Source organism: Phalangium opilio, unplaced genomic scaffold (assembly GCF_054372755.1).
Source record: "Phalangium opilio isolate 3A_F unplaced genomic scaffold, DU_Popi_V2 ptg000082l_1, whole genome shotgun sequence".
NCBI classification, from domain to species: Eukaryota; Metazoa; Arthropoda; class Arachnida; order Opiliones; family Phalangiidae; genus Phalangium; species Phalangium opilio.
In genome coordinates this window covers 10939255-10961295 of record NW_028324189.1, presented here as the reverse complement: position 1 = coordinate 10961295, position 22041 = coordinate 10939255, and the positions used below count along the sequence as shown (strand labels likewise).

General features: G+C 38.6%; 1 protein-coding gene across 2 annotated transcripts; it reads left to right on the top strand.

The window, feature by feature from the left end:
- The first annotated feature begins 324 nt into the window (after window positions 1-324).
- Efa6 (Exchange factor for Arf 6) lies at window positions 325-21405 on the top strand. Of its 2 annotated transcripts, none has more exons than XM_089848598.1 (13): window positions 325-965; window positions 13830-13950; window positions 14310-15933; window positions 16001-16194; window positions 16450-16508; window positions 16611-16744; window positions 16818-16911; window positions 16986-17067; window positions 17134-17204; window positions 17265-17422; window positions 17511-17655; window positions 17762-17905; window positions 18457-21405. In XM_089848598.1, exons 1-13 carry the CDS (start codon window positions 822-824, stop codon window positions 18781-18783), a joined length of 3297 nt encoding a protein of 1098 aa, XP_089704724.1. In that variant the 5' UTR covers window positions 325-821; the 3' UTR covers window positions 18784-21405. The 2 variants fall into 2 exon arrangements, with proteins under 2 accessions (XP_089704724.1, XP_089704725.1); XM_089848599.1 differs by lacking the exon at window positions 325-965 and adding an exon at window positions 10811-11209.
- The last annotated feature ends 636 nt before the right edge of the window (window positions 21406-22041 follow it).

The window sequence follows — 22041 nt, the reverse complement described above, 5'->3', positions numbered from 1 at the left end:
TGGATCAAGGTTTCAAGGTTTCTTTATTGCAGAATGCAGTATAAGAAAAAATACACCCTTTATATAACTCGTTTCATAGCCAACTCGATCACGCGCAGCACGACGCAAGCAGCTCTCGCTCTATCTATCAGAGAGAATTAAGTAAGTAATTCTCTCTGTATTTATTGCCAATTTGCCAGTTGCCAAATTTGCAACCAAAATTGGCGGTTAAAATTAAGAGAGCCAAATCAGCCAATCAGCCATTCATTTAAGTTTGTTTCTAACGCCAACTAGCGGGAAATTAATTTGGGGTCAGGAGCTCAGTGTAACACCCGGCCTGACTTGTGTCCAGCCAGCTTTATTTTATAACTTAAGAAATATTAGTTATTGTTAAATACATAAATAATAAAGTTAAAAAATAAATTAATATTGCATGAAGAATATTCATTGATTGTTTTAGGTTTTACAAAGCTTTTTTACGTTACATAACCTCGTTTACATGATTTTAGGGTTAGGGCGGTAATAGCCTAAATTTGGAAGTTGAGTTTCCCACCAATCAGGGTTTCCCCCTCTGACTTTGGTTCCCCCCATCTTCCTATGAATGGGACAGAACCGTGACAAAATATTGAAGAGGAAGTTTGACGCGATGTGTGTGTTGTGCGGTAGTGAAAATTGTAGGGCCGAGGCTTAAGGGAAGTCTTTAGTAAAGAGACTCTTTACTATAGAAAAGGATTACTAATCGACTCGTAACACTATGAAGTAAATTGAAAATAGTTTTTCGCGTAACGTAACATCTGGAACAGAATAAAACGTGACGATCATTATGTTATATTTGCGGGAACATGGAAGAACGGGTCAAGTGCGTTGAGTTGAAAAGAAGCGAATCTTGCGGCTTTGGCTTCTCTGTATTTGGTGGATCAGGATCTGACTTTCCTCCTGTCATTTATGACATCGTAGCTGATTCTCCGGCAGCCAAGTGTGGAGAAGTGAGTAGACCTTGTCTAATTATTAATTTATCTACTTAATTCATCAGTGGGAAGGGTAAAAGATTAGGTTTATATACCAGTGTGTTGGCTAGTTGGCTTTGATGTGCCAAATATTGTTGCTACCGGTAGCAAACCATGCATTATTTAAATCATGAGTGAATATTAATTAACCAGCTCATGAAATCCAATCGTTTTCTGAAACAGCCTTATATATTTATAAATAGTTTACGGCTATTTTTAAAGTTTCCCAACTAGAAAGTTTGGCAAAGCCATAAAATACCAGTAACATAATGTGGTAAATAACCATTCCTTAGTGTAAGCTCATGTTTTGAGTATGTCTGTTAGTATATCAACCTGATATAATGTGGTCAAGGCTTGAAAGTAAGAAGAAAAACACGTGATTATTTGGGTTTCAATAAGTTTACCAACTACACACTACTATGAACTAAGTTTCAATTTTGTTTTTATGTGGGGGAAATATCCAATTCCACTTATCTGGATGTTTGTAATTTTATCTCAAAGAAAACTCCGCTTTCAATTAACAAGATTTATCTCAAAACCCGAGTTTCCTTTTCCCCTGCTTTTAAATGAAGTCTTATCCCACAATCTTTGGCACATAAGTGTGTTACTTATCTTATACCTGTAGTTCTCTCTCCCTAAGTCTCACAGTTTGGTTTCTTATTCACAAGATTCTTTGCTAACCATTATCTTTGGTTATCCTTTCAACTTGGTCTGAATTCACTTTTATAATTTGTCAACCGCCCCTTTTGAGGTTTTACGCAGTGACATTGACAATAAAATTAACTGACAGCAAGCAAGGGGGTTTTCAACTTTTATTTTTGAGATTCGGAACAGTTGTTGACTGTACTTCCTATTTACGGAAATCCTAGTAAGGCTAGAATGAACCTACTTCTACACTTGCAACTCCCCTCCATTCCTCCCAATCAAAGAGGAAGACCATGAAAATGTCATACGCAACTTTACAGGAAAAAGAGGGTGGGTGGTGAATCGGGGAAAATGTAACTGACCCCCCCCCCAAATAGACCATTTCGGCGTCACCTTGGTGCAAATGTTTTAATAGTCGTTCACTGAATTAAAGTATAACAGGGTCATGGGTAAAATGTTGTTTAATTAAATAAATCCGCGCAGTTCGACGAAAAATAAGGTAGAAGATAATCAGCTGAAGTACAAACTGAAATAAAATACAAAGTTGCAATATCGCAGCCTACTGTCACACCTCCTAGGGATGGCTTGATAAATAGGCAAATTGGTGATATGGTGTTGGTATTTTCTATCCCCTCCCACTCAATGGTGTCTTTAGAGTTTGATATAGCCCTACTTCTTCCGTGTCCATTGATACTAAATACTTTGGGCTCGAAAAAACATTAATTCTTTCCTATTTCTGATATTTTGAAATCCGAACACTGGTGTAACAGTTAAAGATAGCGGCTGTTAAATCTTCTTGGATATACTTCCCCGTTTTTACATCCATATGATGAACTTCCAATTCATTCCCAGTAAAGTCGGTAGCTGAATAATTCCTAAACATCCTGTTTCAGGCATAGAGTCACCTCCCTTTCACAAGGTCCTGTTACATCCTTTAGACCTCTAATGTTTGGACAATAAACCCTAAAGTTCACCCCCTATTTTTTCTATACTTTTGATGGCATTTCCAACCCAAAATTACGGAAGTCCATTCCCGTAGCATCCTTCCAGGCGTCCACAAGTTCCTCAGTCAGTAGAGTAACATCGTCGATCTCGGCAATGTTCAAATGTCATGTTGTTCGAAGGATGGCGCGTTCTCGGTTTGTGGATTATTGAATTTTTCCGCGTCCGCGCCGTAAATGGGTTTCTACTACGCAGCCCCATTACCCACCACCACCGCCTTCCGTTTTCCACTCCTATCCCACAATTCCTCGTTGAAAACGGTCGATGAAACAGTCTTACATTCTTCTGTCTTCGTGTAAAGCGTACCACAACAAATTTTCCGCGAACGTTCAGGCGTTTTTCTATAACCTTTTAGTAAAAATATCTCTTTTAATTACGCTCCCCAAAGTTTGAAGTAACCCGGGTGTGGTGGTGGTGGTACCTTTAAGTTTAAGGTGATCTCATCGTTATTGTTTCGGACACTTGTTCGTTCGTCCGAACCGTAACCCATCTAGACAGAAACCTCCCATCTGAAAAGTTGCTAACCCTATTTTCTTGGGTGTAATCTTGACTAAATATTATTTAATGGAGACTGCACCGCCGTTAAATATGTACGCCTTTCATTAACGCCATTAACTCGCCTGATTTCCGCGATATTACCCAATGAACATAATGTTCCTAGAACACTGAACATTATTACGACTTTCGGAATTTCGTAATGTGGCATTTTTGACCTCGCCCGCTGTATTTGCCTCAATTTTTGACGAATATTGGAGTTATACCTGACGTCTTTTGAACTCAAACATTCCAGACGGTTTTACTTTTACAGCAGTGGTAAGATTCGTTGCGGCATTTACATATCCTATTGTTCCTTGTTTTCCGAGACCCTGATGTTACTTTTGGAATAGGCTTAACGAAATAAGTGAAAACCTTGTTATACTTATAGTGTTCGTTTTATATTGGCTTGTATTTGAATGAAAGTTGGAATGCTTTGTAAGTTTATGGTGTAAGAGTGGTACTAACACCGGGAATCTCCATTCCGTACCATAAAGGTTAAGGCAAATACAATATGGTTTTCAGAATTAGGCTTAGCTCATTTGGCAACGGTTTCAGTTATATCGTGTCTTGCAAAGTTTGTTCAAAATATGTGTCGGTACTTAGTTCGAAGTTTCCATGACTTCAATGTCTCCCTTGAGAGAAAACAGTATCTTAGATATGTCCAGCTGCTAGAAAATTCACAGATATCCTCGGGTTTATGACCTCGGTAAATTATAAGGTGATGTCTATTGAAATATGACAGTCAACAACTCTAGTTTCAAACCTTAGTACAGTTTCCAATATCCTAAACCTCTATGATTTATCAATGACGTTTAGGGAGCAATTTTCTTTTATTATTGAGTTAGAGAAAGAAGTAGACAGAAAAAGTTTAAGTTTCTCCTATGGAAGGCGATCAATAAAATGGGGTCTAAATTCTTTTTATCCGTAAAATATCGAATCTCTAGTCCCTGAGAACCTCACCTCGCTCTCGTCTGAGGGAATATTGTTAACAGGAAGTAGTAGTAGTTCGTAAAAGTCATCCTAAAGTAAATTTACTGAAGGACGGCACTTCAAGTGTCCATTCCATAATGTTGTAACGAGACTAAGTACCAACCTCAAATTATCCGGATACATTACCTGATTGGCTAACGAGCTTCTGTCGTCGTTGTGACGTTTAATGTCGTAAAGGGGCTCGTTTAGATTAAAATAATAGTTCAGAGAGAGTTGTATTTGCATCTGAAGATGGCATGGCGGAAGTTGGCGTCTTATAACGGTATCAACCTATTCGCACGTACAGTGGTCAACGTCAGGGCAAAGTTAAAAGTGGTACAGTCTAGTGGCAAGTTTGTTCGCGCTCTTTAGTTCCGCCAATTATCAGGGTACTAGCGTTCGAGTCTTAGTAAATGCCCCCTATCCATAGTTTCCCAAGAAGGTTTCAGGGCCTAAATGCCAAAAGAAAGGGCACCCGCCTCGTAGAAAGTCAAGGCGTGTCTCTCCGCAGCTCAGGAACGATGGAGAAGTGAAGAACACCCTCAAACCATATCCGGGAAATTGTTTTTCGAATTCTATACTATTCTTTTTCCTCTTTTTTTTTCACTTTCCTTCCGTTTTATTTCCTTAATCGGTTTAGTTACTCCTTGAAACCCTCGGAATTCTTTTCCGCAGCCCAAAACTTCTTAAGTTTTTATTAACCCTTGACTACGTGAGTTGTCCTGAAAATAGATTCTTTACTTATTTTGTAAGAAATTTTTAGTCTGGTGCTGTTTCCGATACTAGAAGAATGGAAGACCCCCGGTCCGGTCGTGGTAGGCTATGGTTTGAGCTGAGATGGTTGGTTGAATTGGATGGCTCCAGTTCGAACCATTGGGTCAGGAAAAGTTCCTTGTTTTTACCGGGTTTACCTTAGCTCCATTACGGGAATAGTTTTCCAATTTTCCGTTTTGGTTTTTTCTTCTTCTCTCCCTCTATTTCGGGTTTTCTTTCCAATCTACGTCGTAGACTGTTTTTATTTAGTCTCGGGGTCAAGATGTTGGTGTGGTAGGCCTATTTTAGGCTTTAAATTCTCGTCTTTAAAAAGCTCGAAAGTTATTTTTGGAAGTTCATTGGGTCAAGAGAAACCAATAGAAATTGAAAAACTTGAAGGCGAGTTTGAATTAGGCTTAGGGATGTTGAACAGTCTTTGGTTTATTAAATCTACAGTAAAAGACTCGAACATAGTTTATTTTAATTAAAATTTAGCCTGGATTAAAGTTAGCATCGTATGATCTTTTAATATATTACTTAACATGGTTTTACCATAAACCCTATGATGGCATTATAGCTCAAAATAGACTTAACAATCCGTGATTATTAGATTATGAAAATGGGAAAGTATCAGGAACTAAAGTTAGGCTTAACGATTGGTGGTGAAGTAGTTAATAACTTAACATCGTATGATCTTTTAATATATTACTTAACATGGTTTTACCATAAATAATAAGATGGAATTATAGGTCAAAATAGGCTTAACAATCCGTGATTATTAGATTATGAAAATGGGAAATTATCAGGAACTAAACTTGCCTAACTGCCATTACAGGGTTCATACAAACCTGGAAAACCGGGAAAACCTGGAAAAATCAGGGAAATAAATAGTTGACAAAAACCTCATGGAAAATTCAGGGAAATTTCGAATTTTTAGTAAAATTCAGGGAAATTTTCTTCAAACAGGGGCCGAGTAATTAAGCAAAATATTCTTAAACATACCCTCCTTAGGATTAACATTACACCCAACTTTGGAGGCTCATAACTCTGGTTGTACTAGAGATACGGGGATGTCCTTTGATTATGTTATAGTCATATTCTCCCCCCCCCCCTCCGTTAACATTTGCTCCATAGGATACTCCATATACGGGAAAAACCTGGAAAAGTCAGGGAAGTATATGGGGAAAAACCTGGAAATCTCAGGGAAATTTGTTTTCCAAAAGTTGTATGAACCCTGCATTATGAGATTCGTAATTAAGTTTGCTTTCGTGATAAACATTTTTTAATCTGTCAATCGTAAATTTTAGGGTTAGCCAAACCAAGAAGTGATATCTAGTTTATTAGGGAGAAGGTGTAAATTAGCCACATTTCCAGCTTTATCTCCAGTCCAAACGTAGGTCCGGAGTTAATGCCCGCCTCTAAATTACAACCAGCATCTCTTTGGTTTTTGAAAGCTCACGTCAGCGCGACGCGAATGACGAAAATTACGTATTTTCCGACTGAGGAGAGGCGAAATAGCCCGGTGCCTCCTTTTACGCCCCCCCCCCTTGTATTTTGAAAGGGGGACTGGGACTATGGTGCGCGAATACTTAGTCATCTTATACCTTCTCCCTAATAAACTAGATATCACTTCTTGGCCAAACATTAACTACCATACCCATTATCTATGATTTAAATCAACTAATATCATAAATTTCTGATGAAAGGATATAAATTTACGTAATCTATTTCTGTTTCAACCGAAACCAACAATGGCGCTATAAAATATTCCCAATCTAAAGTTGCCTTACCCGCCCTTGAGGAGACTATAAAGTTATACAATATCTATTATTTCTGTTGTTAAATAACGGCATTGTTTTCTCGTCTTTGTTTCTTTCGTTTTTTCTGAGGCGAATTTGATGTTAAAGGAAAATCATTTATGTATGATAGAATTCCATTTATGGCAATGGATAAGCCAAGTCCCGTTATCTTTTTCTTTTCCTCTTCTGGCTTGTGCCTTTCTCTTTTCTTTTCTATATCGAGAAACTAAAAGTAGATTCTTGCGGTTTGCCTGTTGGTTGCTACTGCTAGAGGCAATGGAAAGTAACTTAAAAGAAAAGGGATAAGGGGGAAATGCTTTTTACTTTATTAGTCGTTTAGTAATTTACGTCACGTTTCGTTTTACGATGACGGTATTGCTTCTGATTTAATCACTACTTGTAACTCTTTCTATTGGCTGTATCGCTAGGCCTCCGTTTTTTGCTTTTTTTTAGTGTCACACCTCTGTGAGTTTACTTACTGTAATGTCCGTAAGATGTAATTGTTACGGGAAATTAGACGAGGACATCGTAAATATGTCGGTTTAGTTGAGAACAGTGTTAACGCGGACAAGTATAAACGTACGTCAGGGTCAAATCGTTTAATAATGGAAAGACTGATGAAGAGTTGGCACTGGACCACGACTTGATTGACAAAAGCTATAGTTTAAAGGCCGACTTCCAACGAAAAGGGTTGTGTATCTTCAGTTCGCTAGAACCGCATTGCACGGCTTTCAGTTAGCTAGAACCCTTCCATCTTTTACCCCAGCGGGGACTCGAAAATCGGCACGGTCGCTCCATTGTTAGTCTCGATGCTCGGTTCTCAGTTCGCTAGAACTCTTTTCGATGGAAGTCGGCCTTTAAAAGATTCATAAATCAGGGTTAGTACGGACCCTGGAAAACCTTATTTGGAAAATGGGGGATTAAGTCTGGGATTTAAAGTTTAGTCCTAAAAAAGTCACGGTCGGATATGTAAGGGATTTCGTTTGGTACCTCAAACCATGATTGCTTCAAGCAATGCTAAATATGGGCTGAATGTGTGATCATGAAGTGGGCTCTGGTGGGTAAACACGTACTGAAAATGGTCAGGGATATTCGCAAATTTTCGTCAGGTATAAGCTGGAAAAAGTCGGGGATTTTCAATATGAAAATTTCGTCCGAAGTCCGAACCCTGTAAATTGGTTTTTATTTTTTGAATAAGTGATATCTCCTTGACTCCTTTAGACTGGAACTGAGTCCATATAGTTGATATAAGAACCCCGTGCATGGATTTGCTTGCAGAAAGACCAATAACAATTCAGGCTTTGAAACAGATCAGGTTCCCACGCAATTGACCAATATTTCATTTAAATTTGATTTCTTGAAGAATCCTAGTTTTCATTTCTCTTGGGTAAACTTCAAAGATATTTGATAGTACTTGGTTTTTTATTTTTCTCGTCGTCATAATCATCTCTACGATTTCTACGGCCCGTAACGCGGAAAACAAAGGAATATAGGCCTCCAATCCTATCGTAAGTTTAGTTTCCATCCAAGCCTAGCCATAAATAAACCGTTTCCCGTCTGTTCTGGTTAAGCCCGACTAGCCGCTCTCTTCCGTAACCCTTTGAGCAATTTAACGAAGCGTTTTTGTCACAACCTGAGGCGTCATATACCAGCCGTTTTTATATCATCCGCTACGTTAGGCTTAAGCATTATGGCCTGGTACTATACGACTGCCATTAAGCTTCCTCATTTGACAATGACTCGATGGCCTATGGAAACGTTGTCAGCTAAAGCCGGAATAATAGGCCTAACCCGTAACCCTTTTAGTCCTATCCAGAAGTACCAAAACTTGAAGTTAGGTAAGGCTGGAAAAGTTGGGCTATGAGTTATGACTGATAGTTTTTCGTAATACCATAAGTTCGTAAGATATGTTCACCATAAGTTTGTCACTGGTTACAAACTGGAGCTTGTCATGAAGTGACAACGTAGGTCATAGATTCAGGTTGAAGCGACGCCTGATGAGGCGCTGTCAAAAGGCTTAGTACATGCAGACTAAATAGGAAGATGAAAGTCCTGCTTAACCGAGTGTAGTAATGCAATTCTCGCTTGTCGTTCTCGAACTAGCTCGAAATGTAAGTCTGTAGTATTACGAAGTATATAGGTAGTGTCATACTTATGGAACATATCTTATAATCTTGACCCCTGTAAGCCCAAGTATTAATAGAGAACAGTTTTGGCTATCATATCCTTAAATGCCTTTGTTAAGCTAGAGTTAAATCATATCTAATTAAGGTTTGGTTATGAAGATGCTGGTACAGGTATAATTAATTACCAACTTCATCTTCCCGTACTTCTGTCTGTAGGCCTTAATGGTCTACGGAAAATTGTAATTTTATTGTGAAACGTCTCTTTTCATAAAGTAGGGTTAGCTAGAATCCTATATAGGCTAGCCAGCCAGTTTCATCTTCTCATCTTTGGGTCGCGAAGTCTCCCCTTACAACCGTTTCCTTTAAGGTCGTTGCCATAGTAACGGCGGATGAGACTGTAAGTTCTCTTTCTCGTAGTGGACGCGAAATCGTCGCTCTTCATCTATTTTTTCCTATATCCATCCTCTCTAAGTAAGTGTAGGGGCAGCTTCGGTATCATTTTACATGACGCCTTGGGATAAACGCATCCCCTCTTAGACTTTTAACTTAAATGTCAAGTGAGACTGGTACTCTCTTGAACCCTTCCTAAACGTTTTTAAAAGGACATTCCCACTCTGACTAAGAGAACCTTGAAGATCACTCTCTCTCTCTCTTGAAAGGATTTTAATTTTATCTGTATCATTTCTTTATCGAACATAAGCCAATCCTTTTTCAAGGAATTATTATCTTTTTTTATGGGTGGGATTTGAATCTATCATTTAGATGGGTTATAATTAGGTCCTTTCATCAAAGGACATCATTTCGCTAGATCGTTTTGCAATGTTTTGTGGGATGGGTTTTCTGGAAGATATGAATGATGATTGATTCAGTAGTTGGCCAAAACTGAAAAACAGTTCTACGAATAACGAACTTTATTCTTTTACTTCTAGTTATTAACTCGTGGTGTTCCATGTTCGTAAAACCGCGATTAAGCCTAATGCGCGCCTTAAAGGACCCAAACCATTTTCCGTAACCGCTGGAACCTCTGTTAAGCTCGCCTCTGGTATTAAATTTGACAGGGCAGGAAAATGTATTGCAATTTCTAACGTTAAAAACTCATTTTTCACACAATGGGGTGGGTCTATTAAAAATTCTATATTTAAAACACCGTTTTAAACTCCAATGGATTTCTTACGTGATGTCCTTACAGCGGGATACCTACCCCCTACAAAATAGCCCCTACACCATAATGGATGCCATAGCGAGGGGATGGACATTTTATCCAAATTACTTCACTGATTAAAATTACAATTTGGGAACTTTCTAATATAGAGATAATCACGTACTACATCTTATTCTTATCCCTTTAGCGATAGGCGAGTCGAAGTCGAGTTAGGTTTTAATCCAAATTGTTAAGTAACCAACTGGCGTCTGATAAACCGCGTTACCTTCAGAGTTGCCAGTATTTTGTGACTCTAGCGTCTCTTTCTCGGGTTTGGAACTGAACTGAATTACGTCTGAATCGAACAGAATACTACAAGCTCGCTTTTCAGTATCTGTTGCGGATAGCGGTTGAATTATACAAGTCACAAATGACTGGCAACAGTATACTTTACAATTGGTCTATTATGCAAAAAGACTCAGAACCCCGATTGTTCTTTAAAATTAAATTGAATAAACTTTCAAGGGGGGTTGTTAATTCTAACTCCGATTCTCCCGCTTTAAATCTCGAATCTCTTGACTAAATCTCAAATGTCCCATCCCTTTTCGGACCATCATCTCCCATGGAGTGGAACAACCACACCATACATGCCCTTTTGATACCACGTTCCTGGCGTGTCTAGCTGGCTTGGCGTTTTTTTTTTTTTTTATTTTAAAAAATGGTTTTCTGCTATGCTGCTTAAAGTTTATCTCAGTGTCGGTGGCGACTGCGTATCGCTATTCCTTCGAGAGCTCTTTGCTTTCCTGTTCTAGGGCTAGCCAGCTTTTAGTTGTCGGACACACGAGGCCGTAGACCCCCGGTGGTGGTGGTACAGTACCGGCAAAGGATAGCGTATGGATAGCTAACGGACGCGGGACAAAAGGACTCCCTTCATCCGATCAATGAAGAGATTTCGATCAATACTTGGGAGCAACATTTTCTCGCGCCCCGCCGATCCATGATTTTTGCGACGGCCCATTCCTTTAGGAAGACCCGAGCGAGTTACAGTCGAATCTCTCTTGAAATACAAAATATAACGTCTCGTTTATATTTTACTAAATAATTTGCGAGACTTAGTTAAGCGTTAATCAGTCCAGTTTAGTAAAACGATTAGATTGAAATTGATGATTCAGTTCTCAACGCCGCTCGTTATTAAGGTGGTAGTCGATGCGGTACTGAAACTACTCGCTAATGGTCCGTAACAACTTCGAGGTAATCCTTGATGTACGTACGTGTCATATTGTGTCATTGATTGCGGATTGATTTTGTCCAAGTTCCTTGCGGTTCAACTAAATCAGAAGTTGGTTTGTAACATTGTACATCGAAAATTAATACCGATGACCGGATTGGGTTTGACCAAAATCACTAAATAATTTGACCAAAAGATACGATAGAAAGGTTGTTGAAGCGAATTTGAAACCTATCCCTTGACACAGTTTGTCAAACTTTGTTTAGGTTAACTGTAATAGTATAGGGCGCTGTCGGTTAGCCGCACGTGTTATAGGGGCTACCCATGACTCATCATCTATGCTTTAATTGTAAAGGGACCCACCTACCTGTATATTAAAGGGACTGTAAAGAAGGCATCGGCGGGTGGGTAAAAATTATTTGAAATACGTCACAGACATCACGTGATGCCAAGATACAAAGACTCCTCATGGAGTGGAACTGGACATCTAGTCCTTGTTTTTCGCGAGATTGCAGCGCCAATTCCAGGAAGTGGTGGTTTTCGAAATTAAACGAACTAAGCTTCTTTGAACCACGCCTCTCCTTGGTCACGTGCCTCTGACGTATTTCAAATAATTTTTACCCACCCGCCGATGCCTTCTTTGCAGTCCCTTTAATGTGGACATACCTTCATACAAAAAGCTGAGATTATTATTGCTGCTACTATATAGTGATAGTTCTTGGGTTGTAATTACTAGTTTAGTTTTTATGATTGAACTTTAATTTCATATCGGTATATAACATTTCAGTCCGTCAGCTCAAATATACTATACCACAATCAAAATTTTACCTTATACATTTTCACCATCCACATATAAAACCTTAAAAGCGTCTGTGATTTATAAACCACCTATTAAATTCCAGAGTTAGGTATTTTTCTGCTAAAAAATAAGCGACGCACCAACATATTTTTTTATAGAAGTCTTTACCTGTAACCCTTAGTTGTAACCTGTTGGTTTATATCAGACATGTAATGGTGTACCAAATACGAACGCGAAATATCTTTTTACGGTATTCTTTATCACGTCTTCAGGGACATACTGTATGCGTAGTCCACAGTTTACGCTAGGTGTAATGGAACGTCCATATTGCACTAGCTACGTAACCATTTTGGTAGATAATATGTCACCAAGTATATCATCTCTTTCGGTTGGTCTTTATCGGACCAGAAACATATTTGCTACTATACGATGTAGCTACATGTACAACTACCTCGTAGATTACTGACATACGCGGCGGTGGCTGTCGGGTTCACGGTCTTATCTATGGATTGCCATACGCTTCCTCCGGGACACGACCGTTTTCTTCTTTCAAAAATCATTTTCGGGCTTGTCGTTTTCGCTCCAATGGTCAAAAATAGAACGGGTTTGGTTACCACCTGTTCTGGGAAGCCGGTGGTATATGGTAAAAGTTTAGCGGAACTAGGATATTACGTATATCATAAGTTTATAAGTGATATGTTCCTTAAGTTTGACGCTACCTATACTTCGTCATGCTAGAGAATACTAGTTCGAGAACTACAAGCGAGAATTGAATGGCTACACTCGGTTAGTTTTGCAGGACTTCCATCTAGGTCCTATTTAGTCTGTACTAAGCCTTCGACAGCGCCGAAAACCAGACGTCGCTTTACCTCGAATCTATGACCTACGTTGTCACTTCATGATAAGCTCCAGTTTGTAACCAGTGACAAACTTATGGCCAACATTATCTTATGAACTTGAGTATATAAGATATGCTCCATAAGTTTTAGCTATAGAACTTTATCAACCCTTTCAACTTACAATCATTAAGCCCGAAGTTATCGCTTAGTTCTAACAAATCCAATTAAAAAAACCAACTAATTAAGTCTCTCGCTTGAGGCACTCGTTACGCAAGCCTTTTATAAGGCTACTAACAAGATCATTTATTCAAAATGATATTCTGAAACTATAGTAAAACATGAACTAACAAGGTTTTAGCGTGGGCCACCCTTATCTGTTTTATAATCTAGCATAAATTTTAAATGCGCACGTTTCGTTTCGTATAATGATATTCAAATGAAGTTGTGTACTAATATACCCTTAGGACCAAGGCTTGCATCACTAATTAGGCTTAACGTGAATCCGCATATATAATCTTTTAAAAATATCATCTCTCGCTTCTATAGCCAGGCTTTAGTCCTACTCTTTCTAGACAAAAGCACGCTTTTTATAAATCTATATAACCTCTTTTTCTATTATAATAGTTCTATTTCATTTGTGCGTGTTGTTATACTGTTATCCATTCTATTTCTAAAAGAATTTGAAAATCTTTGTCTTTCTTTAACCTCTATAACATATCTAACGGTATTCTAATTTCCAGGGGTGTTGTTGAGGTTATGATCTTTTCAATAATTTACCCCGAATTTCTGGGTAAGTTATAAGTTTGCCCGTATGTCTGTCTGTCTTTCTGAATGTTTATTTTTCCTTCCTTTCATTGCTTGCGAATATTATAGGTTAGGCCTATTTTTGTTTTAAATAAAATAACAAACAAACAAATAAATATAAAAATTTCGGGTGTTTCTTCAATTTTATTGGTAATTCTTAATAGGTCTAAGAAAGGTTCTTGGTTTTTTTGTCATTGACAGATCGAAGCTGGGGATATTATCGTTGAGGTCAATAACAAGGACGTGCTATCGTGCACGACAAAAGAAGTTCTAAAATGTCTTCGATTGTCCGAAGATTTAATCACGTTGAAGGTCAAGAAAGGTAGGTTTTAGTTTCTTTCCGTTGTCTGCTTTTTTGGTCTTATTGAAATGATATGGTGTATCTATTGTTTGAATTATTTGAATTTTATCTGAAAATATAATTTTTTTGTGAAGAATATCTCCTTATTTAAATGCTCCTTGTATTGATTATCTCTGTCAGATGTTGACTTTAAGGAAAAAAAAACCAAATGAGATAATTTTATCTTAAAACTATTGACCCTGATAATTTTTTCTTACTCAATGTTTCGATATCATTTCACCCTAATCCCCATTTTTGTAAATATTATGATTGCGCAAAAATGATTTAAGTATAACGTCGTGTCATCGCGCGTCATTCGAATCTGATATTTTACGTAATAGATTCCGTGGTGAGACGAAAAATTCGAACTCACATGGCCGCGTCCAAAGAAATGGAGAAACTGCGAAAAAACGATGAACGCCTAGTAATGGGCGATAGTTTGCTCCAAAATCAAACGACGCAACAGCAACAGAGGTCCTTGTCGCAAACTAATGGCAATAACGATAGCGATGGCAATATTTCTCCCACCACCTGGAAGCGGCAAGAAGGTGGAGGTGACCTTAAAAGCTCGCCACCAACGCTACAGCAACCAGAAAGCGACTCCGAGTCCGAGGACACGACCAGCAACAAATCGCGACAGAGTCAGTCGAACAAGCGATCGCAACAACAACGCGATAAACCTCGCTTCGAAGCGTTCATGATGACCGGTGACTTAATTATCAACTTGAACGCCAAGTCTACCAACGCCTCGACCCGAACCACCCTACCGTCGAAACCGTTCGACGGTCTCACCTTCGGTCAGTGCTCGACGCCGGCCAGTCCGGAAGAAAGCGACTATCGCGCGCGCAACAAGGCCACGAAACGAGAAGCCTCGGCCTTTCATAGCCCCGTTGCCGAAAAGAAAGGTAGCTTCAGTTACGGCAATTCTTTCGTGCGTACCTCGAAAAGCGAAGATCAGATTCAAAAAACCTCTTTATCCACCGTCGATATCGACATCGAAGATGGTATGGCATCGTCCCTCAATACCCTGTTAGATACCGGTACTAAACCCGAACTACCCTCGTCGGAAAGTAACGAAGAAAACTGGGGTAACAACGAAGACGCGTCGCAACAGCAACAACCGGAAGTTGAAAGCCCCAAACACAGCGTGGAAACGCCATCGTCCCATAGCGTTTCTTCGACGTCATCTAGTAGTACCGCCTCACCGACCAAATTTTCTAGTCCACGCGGAAAACTAACCGATAATTCCTCAACCCCTCATTGTAACGGCGAAGTTCAGGGTACGTACGTGGCGCACGATAGCGAGAACGAAAGTAGCAGCGAGTTAATCTCGGCGGCCATGACCAATTCCGAGGACGCGGACCAAATGACGGCTACCATTTCGGAAGGTAGTTCCCCTTTAGAGACCTCGCCCGAAGACGGTTCCTTACAAAATTATTGCGGTTGGGCCCATCCGGGTGGCGCCCATTTAGACAGGTTCCTCCCCAATGACCAATTACCGGCCGGTTTTATGGCCAAAACGGCGACCGAAAACGGTGTGACTAAGATTGTTATTGACGAGAATAAGATCAGCGTTCACGTGCGGCCGGCCAGAAACTTGTCGAATACCGAAGCCAAAATGCCCTCGTCTCCCGTTTCCCCTCATCCCTCTATGAAGAACTTCGACAGCGGTTTCGGACATTCGGATACTGGTAAAAATCTCTTCAATCCTCCGCTATCGCAAGCCGAGGAGGACGCGGTTACCGCCATGTCGAAAGCGGCTCTCGGCGATGACTCGGACCAGACGACGCCGCCGAATTTTAGTGCCTCACCGCCGACGGATGACGAATCGGACATAGACAGCTTACACAGTTTCCACTACAGTCCCAAAGCGATCGACATGCCATCGGCTTCTAGATTGGCCAAAAGGTTGTTTAACCTGGAGGGTTTCAAGAAGTCCGACGTTTCCAGGCATCTTAGTAAAAAGTAAGACCCGCGTCATAGAGTCGCGTACTAAAGCGACGTTACCCTAAAGTTTTACTTTTGATTTTAGCAACGACTTTAGTAGGGTAGTCGCCGAAGAGTATTTAAAGTATTTCGAGTTTACGGGTGATTCCTTAGACCAGGCGTTAAGGAAGTTTTTGAAACAGTTCTGTCTTATCGGCGAGACGCAAGAACGCGAGAGAGTTTTGGCGCATTTTTCAAAACGATATCTCGATTGCAACCCCGGATCATTTAGGTCTCAAGGTAAGACAACCATTTATCCTCGTTTCCATGGGGGACAATCTACACCGTCTCCATCGCTGGCATATTGATTCTTGTCCTTATGACTCGAGTTTAATTACTCGAACGGTTATTAGTCTTGTTTCGACCCAAGCCACGCGTGAGCCTAGAACTAAATTCATCTTAAGATCGTTAGGATCATTACAATCTCTTGATATTAACTTTGACGCGTCTTGCTTTAAGTTCTCAAACAATTATGTTCTGTCTATCTCGCATTAGATGCAGTACACACTTTAACCTGCGCACTAATGCTACTCAACACTGATCTACACGGTGATGTAAGTATTACACGCATTATGTCCTTCTTCCGCGTTAAATTCAAATCTTGCCAAACTACGTGGACCTCACACGCGATGGCTCTTTTTTGCTTAACTACTTAGAATGTCGGAAGGAAAATGTCATGCCTGGATTTTATAGAGAATCTAGCAGAGCTTAATGACGGAGAGAACTTTCCGAAAGAGGTTCTTAAAGCTTTATATCATTCTATAAAAACCACGCCTCTGGAATGGGCAGTGTAAGTTAGGCCTAGCATTCATTCGGTTAACCCTTAGTCCATACCACGATATCAATTAAAATTGTTTTTGTAGAGATGATGAAGACGATGTTCCAGGCGTTCCTGAAAATCAAGCGGCTAATCCTGAGGGTAGACAAGGGTTCATTGGTCATAATCCATTTTTGGAAGTAAGTATAGCGCAAATTTAGGCTCTCTCTTGGGGTTTAATATTGAACTTTAACCTTCTTGTTTATGGTAACAGGTTCCTAATCCTCATTGCGCAACTGAATATAAGAAAGGTTACGTTATGAGGAAGTGTTGTATGGATAACAATGGCAAAAGAAGTATGACTGGCTTATTTAAATTTACTTAATTAGCTTTAAATGTTTTTAATCGTATCTCTTGTTCAGCTCCTTTGGGTAAAAGAGGATGGAAAATGTATTACGCCACTTTAAGAGACTTAGTGTTGTACCTTCATAAGGTAAGTCTAAAGTTGGTTGAGAATATTTGACCAAGGTCTAATGAGTATTTCCTTTCGTAGGATGAGCACGGTTTTCGCAAAAATCAACTTTACGATAGTCTGCATAATTCCATAAGAGTTCATCACGCGTTGGCCGTCAAAGCCGATGACTATAACAAAAAACAACATGTCTTCCGTTTGTATACCGCCGACCAAGCGGAATACCTATTTCAAACAGGGTATGTAGCTTAAATCCTAAGCCAATCTTAATTACTTATATTTCGTCTTAAGCACATGTTTTATCTCGACTGTTCTTTGTCGTTTTAGGGACTCGAAAGAACTTCAAAGTTGGATCGACACGATAAATTTCGTGGCCGCGAGCTTATCCTCACCCCCATTGGCTAGCGCTGTTGGATCTCAAAATAAATTCCAAAGACCACTCTTACCGGTCAGCCACACTAAACTCAATTTGGTAAGCTTCGCAATAATTGTTCTTAAGCCTACATTAAGTATATTGGACTTGTTGTCGTATTTCTTGACGCGCCGCCGTTGCGTTTGATTTTTTTTTAATTGAACAGAGGGAGCAGCTTCAAGATCACGAGAATCGCATCGTGTGGCTGGAGAAAGAGTTGGAAGAGCATATAAATCATGCACCTGAACGAGGGGCCAAATCACGGATTGTACATGAATATATTGAGAAGGAATCGTTCCTAAAATTTGAGGTAAGAAACGCGGCATTTTATAATTATTATCGCGGTCGGAACCACGCGTGTCTAGCGAGGGGCTGATCACTTTGAGTATGCCCGATTACCGATTACGCGAAGACAACGCGATATACTTCGATATTACGCGAAGACAACTCGATATACTTCGATATTACGCGGTGACAACGCGCTGTACCTCGATTTTACGCGATGACAACGCGCTGTACCTCGATATTACGCGATGACAACGCGCTGTACCTCGATTTTACGCGATGACAACGCGCTTTACCTCGATATTACGCGATGACAACGCGATATACTTTGATATTACGCGATGACAACGCGATATACTTCGATATTACGCGATGACAACGCGACATACCTCGATATTACGCGATGAAACGTGTACACCAATTACGCAGAGTGATCAGTCTCTCCATATCTAACCTTTGTAAAAAAAAAGGTTAGACTTTAGGACGCGTGCAGTATTTGTGTAGAATCAAATGTCGCGCGACTTCCGCGTTTTAAGTATTTTGAGTTGACGCAAGAAAAATGTCAAATGATTACAGTTGGAAAGATTTCGAACCTATTCGTACCTCCTGCGTTCCAAAATGGCGCAGTTTCCCGAACTCGAACCGCCATTGGTGGAAACATCCATTGGCGAAGTCGAGGAACCGGTTGAAAAAGGCGACGTCGTGTGGTATAACGCGTCCAGCGGTGGTGGTGGTGGTCAAGCTAACGGTACCGAAAATACCGCCGGAAATAGACCCAAAGCGGGCGGTAGCGGTGACCCGAACCACGACAGGTTACCAGGGTCAAACGCGAAACGTAGCTTAACGGATAGATATAGTTATAGAGCGGCCATTTACAAAAACATCGGCGAGGAGTGTGATTAAAAAAAAGATCTCAAAAAAAACAACAACAAAAGGGGGCTCAAATATGAGAACGCGAAATGAGTTTAAAAATTAATTTTATTTTGATTGATTGATATAATTGCGTTGCCATTTTGTCACCAATTGGTTAATCCAGTACGAAAATGGGGGCGATGTTTAAATAAAACTCTGTGCGGTTACGGTAACGGTAGTTCGTGTGGCAGCTAATTTATAAAAAACAATACTTTCGCTGCTCTAAAGAGCGCAAAAGTAAAAAAACGATTCAAAAGTAAGCCTTAGCCCTTAACGAAAGTGACAAAGGCTTAACGAAAGATTGAAGATTTAGGTATGTTTGCAAAAAAAATGGTTAATTCAGTGAGTAGTAGTGATGATGGCGCGTGTTTTAAGAGGTTTACATGATCGTGTGAAATCACGTGTTCACGCGTGATGAAATTAAAAGAGAAATTTCCATAATTTTTACAACTAAATAATCAAGAGTGCGATATATGATATATCTACTTCTGACATGATCATTGTGATGAAGTTTTTAGAAGAAAAATTTATCGCAAAAAAAAAAAAAAAGATATGATCTGCAAGACAAAATTATTCAGGTATGTTTACTTCCCTTTAAAAAAAAAATAAAACAAGCAACAATATCGTATGAACGATAAGATAGCGTCACCATACGGCGACCAATCAAATCTTTGCCCTTTAACCCTTGGATTCCATCTCAGCCTATTGGATTATAGCCCTCATGGGGGAACGGGGTTTGGGTGACGCCATCTTGGATTTGAATTTGATAAACACTATAAAACAAAAACAAAGATAATTAATTAAATTAAACTGGGAATAGAAGCAAAATTAAGAATGGGGGAATATAAAACAAGATGTATTTATATAGGTTTTAAATATATATGTAACATTAGGGTTAAAAGATAAACAACAACAAGAAGTAAAATTAGCGAAGTTGACTTAATTAACAAGATACCTAATTAACCCTTACCTAACTAAACCCTAAAACTTAGTACCATGTAGGCTCGTTTGATGCCAAAAAGAAAAAGAAAAAACTATTGCTAAAATAGTAGGAGCCCAGCGCGTTAACTATTTTTTTTAGAATCCACCTTATTCCCTTTCGCCGGAAGTTAGGCTTATCTCGGGATTCGCGTAGGGGAGTAACGGGAAGAAAGTCGTCTGTCGTCTGCTGCAGTACATATTTTTGGCCTTTGTAACAGGCGACAGACGAGTTTCTTCCCGTTACGTTACTCCCCTCCACGAATCCCGAGGTAAGCCTAACTTCTGGCGAAAGGGAATAAGGTGGATTGTTTTTTTTTTAAAAAACTAAATACTCTTTAGAACAATTTCTTTTTTCTATTGCGCCTTAAATATCAAACTTATTTTTAATAGATATATAGTTTAATTACTTAGCTTAGCAGCTAGTTAATTTTTTTTTTTTGCCTTTTTTTTATAGTCATGAATTTAGTGAGGATATATTAACAAAAGAAATAAACAAAGAAAAAAAAATGTTTAAGAATTTGCAATATTTTAAACGTTTTTATATAATTTAGAAAATTTTCTTTTTTACTACTAACAAGATTTACCTATATTTGATGAAATGATTTTTTTTTGAAAGTTAAAAAAAATTAATGAAGTACCAAAGTAGTTTTTTAAGTTTAAAAAAAAGTAAAAAAAAATCATAAAAAATGAAGGATTTAATGAAAAATTTATGCTTGTAATAATGGCGGCCTTGTAGACGTTTTTTAGATGAATAATTCACAAACTAACCCCTCCCCCCCCCGGTCTCCTCTAACTCCCCCCCCCCCTCAATTCCCGATTTGTTAATTTTTATTTCGTTTTGTAAATGTTTAACATCTGTGCAAAAGGTTTCGCATGTTTTTATGTTGTTTTAAATTATTGTTTGTTTGGTTGGTTGGTTAGTTTTTGAAATTAATAATAGTTAATAGAACATGACTCTCCTAAAACCTAACCTAACCATTGGTTAACCAAAAAAAAGAAGGAAAAAAATATGTACCGTATTTGTCTCTGTGCTGGGTTCAATTTGAACTAAATTTTTAAGACAATGCAACATAGAGAAACTGGTCACTTTGTGTTTTGGGGTTACAAAATTAATTGACCATTCACGGACAGTGAAATGATAATTAATTAATGTTAATTTTATTTAATTCTTTCTCTCTCTCTCTCTAAAAGCTACTTATAATATTCGTATTTCCTAAGCCTAATTTACAACTAATATTAGGCTTAGCGAAAATGATTGAATGTTAAGCCTATTTTGAATTAGTATATTTAAAGACCCTAATACTGTATATCTTAAACTTAATTAAGTTTAAGTTTCGTATAATAACTTAAAAGATAGCGCTGGACTATTTTAAATTAAACTTAAAAGGAAATTAATTATTAATTACAAAATCAAACGCTAAGAGTTAAAAACAAACAAAAAAAAATCCCTAACTGAACCCCCGCAATTAATTTTAATTGTGTGTCTATAAAAGGGCTTAATTTAATCAAGATATTTATCAATTATATAATTTATGATGACAAAGAAAATTACACTGAAACTAAAAAAGTGAATTTTTATTCTGTTAACTGACATATTTACCAAAATTAAAGAAAGCTTTTTTTATGCCATAATCATGTTTTTATTATTTAACTAACCCTAATTTAAGCCTACTTCTTTTCTCAGTCATGGGTAAACAAAATTATAATGAGTGTAAGAAAGGTAACATTCTTGAAATAGGCGCGTTTTAAATGGAGGTTATGTTATAAATAACCCTTTTTTTAGGATGTTTATACCTTCATTATCTTTAGGGGCAACCATGCGTATTTATTAAATATAACATTCCGGAAAGTGACATCACATTAAGGAAAACGACAGTGTTTTGTTCATGGAATAAGAGTTAATAAGGGGAAAGCCTTGGTTTCGAAAAAGGCGAGGGGCTAATCACTGTCGAAGTTCCTGTACACTGATTACGAATTACTTGTAATAATTTTAGCACTGTCAAGGGCTGAGTTTTAAAGATTAAGAGTAATCAATTTAGTACAGTCAAAGCTACAGCCTTTTACATTGATTACACTGAGTGAGCTGCCTCTCGGAAAAAACGGTGGTAGAACCGAAGTACAGCATCGTGATCTATGACATTTTGCTCTAAGGGCCATTTTTTCAAAATTTAGATTGGAGTATTTTATGAATGACCCCTTAAATTTTAGTAAGAACCTAAAAGACAATGATTTCTAATTTAATTAAGGGGTCATCCGTAAAACACTCCA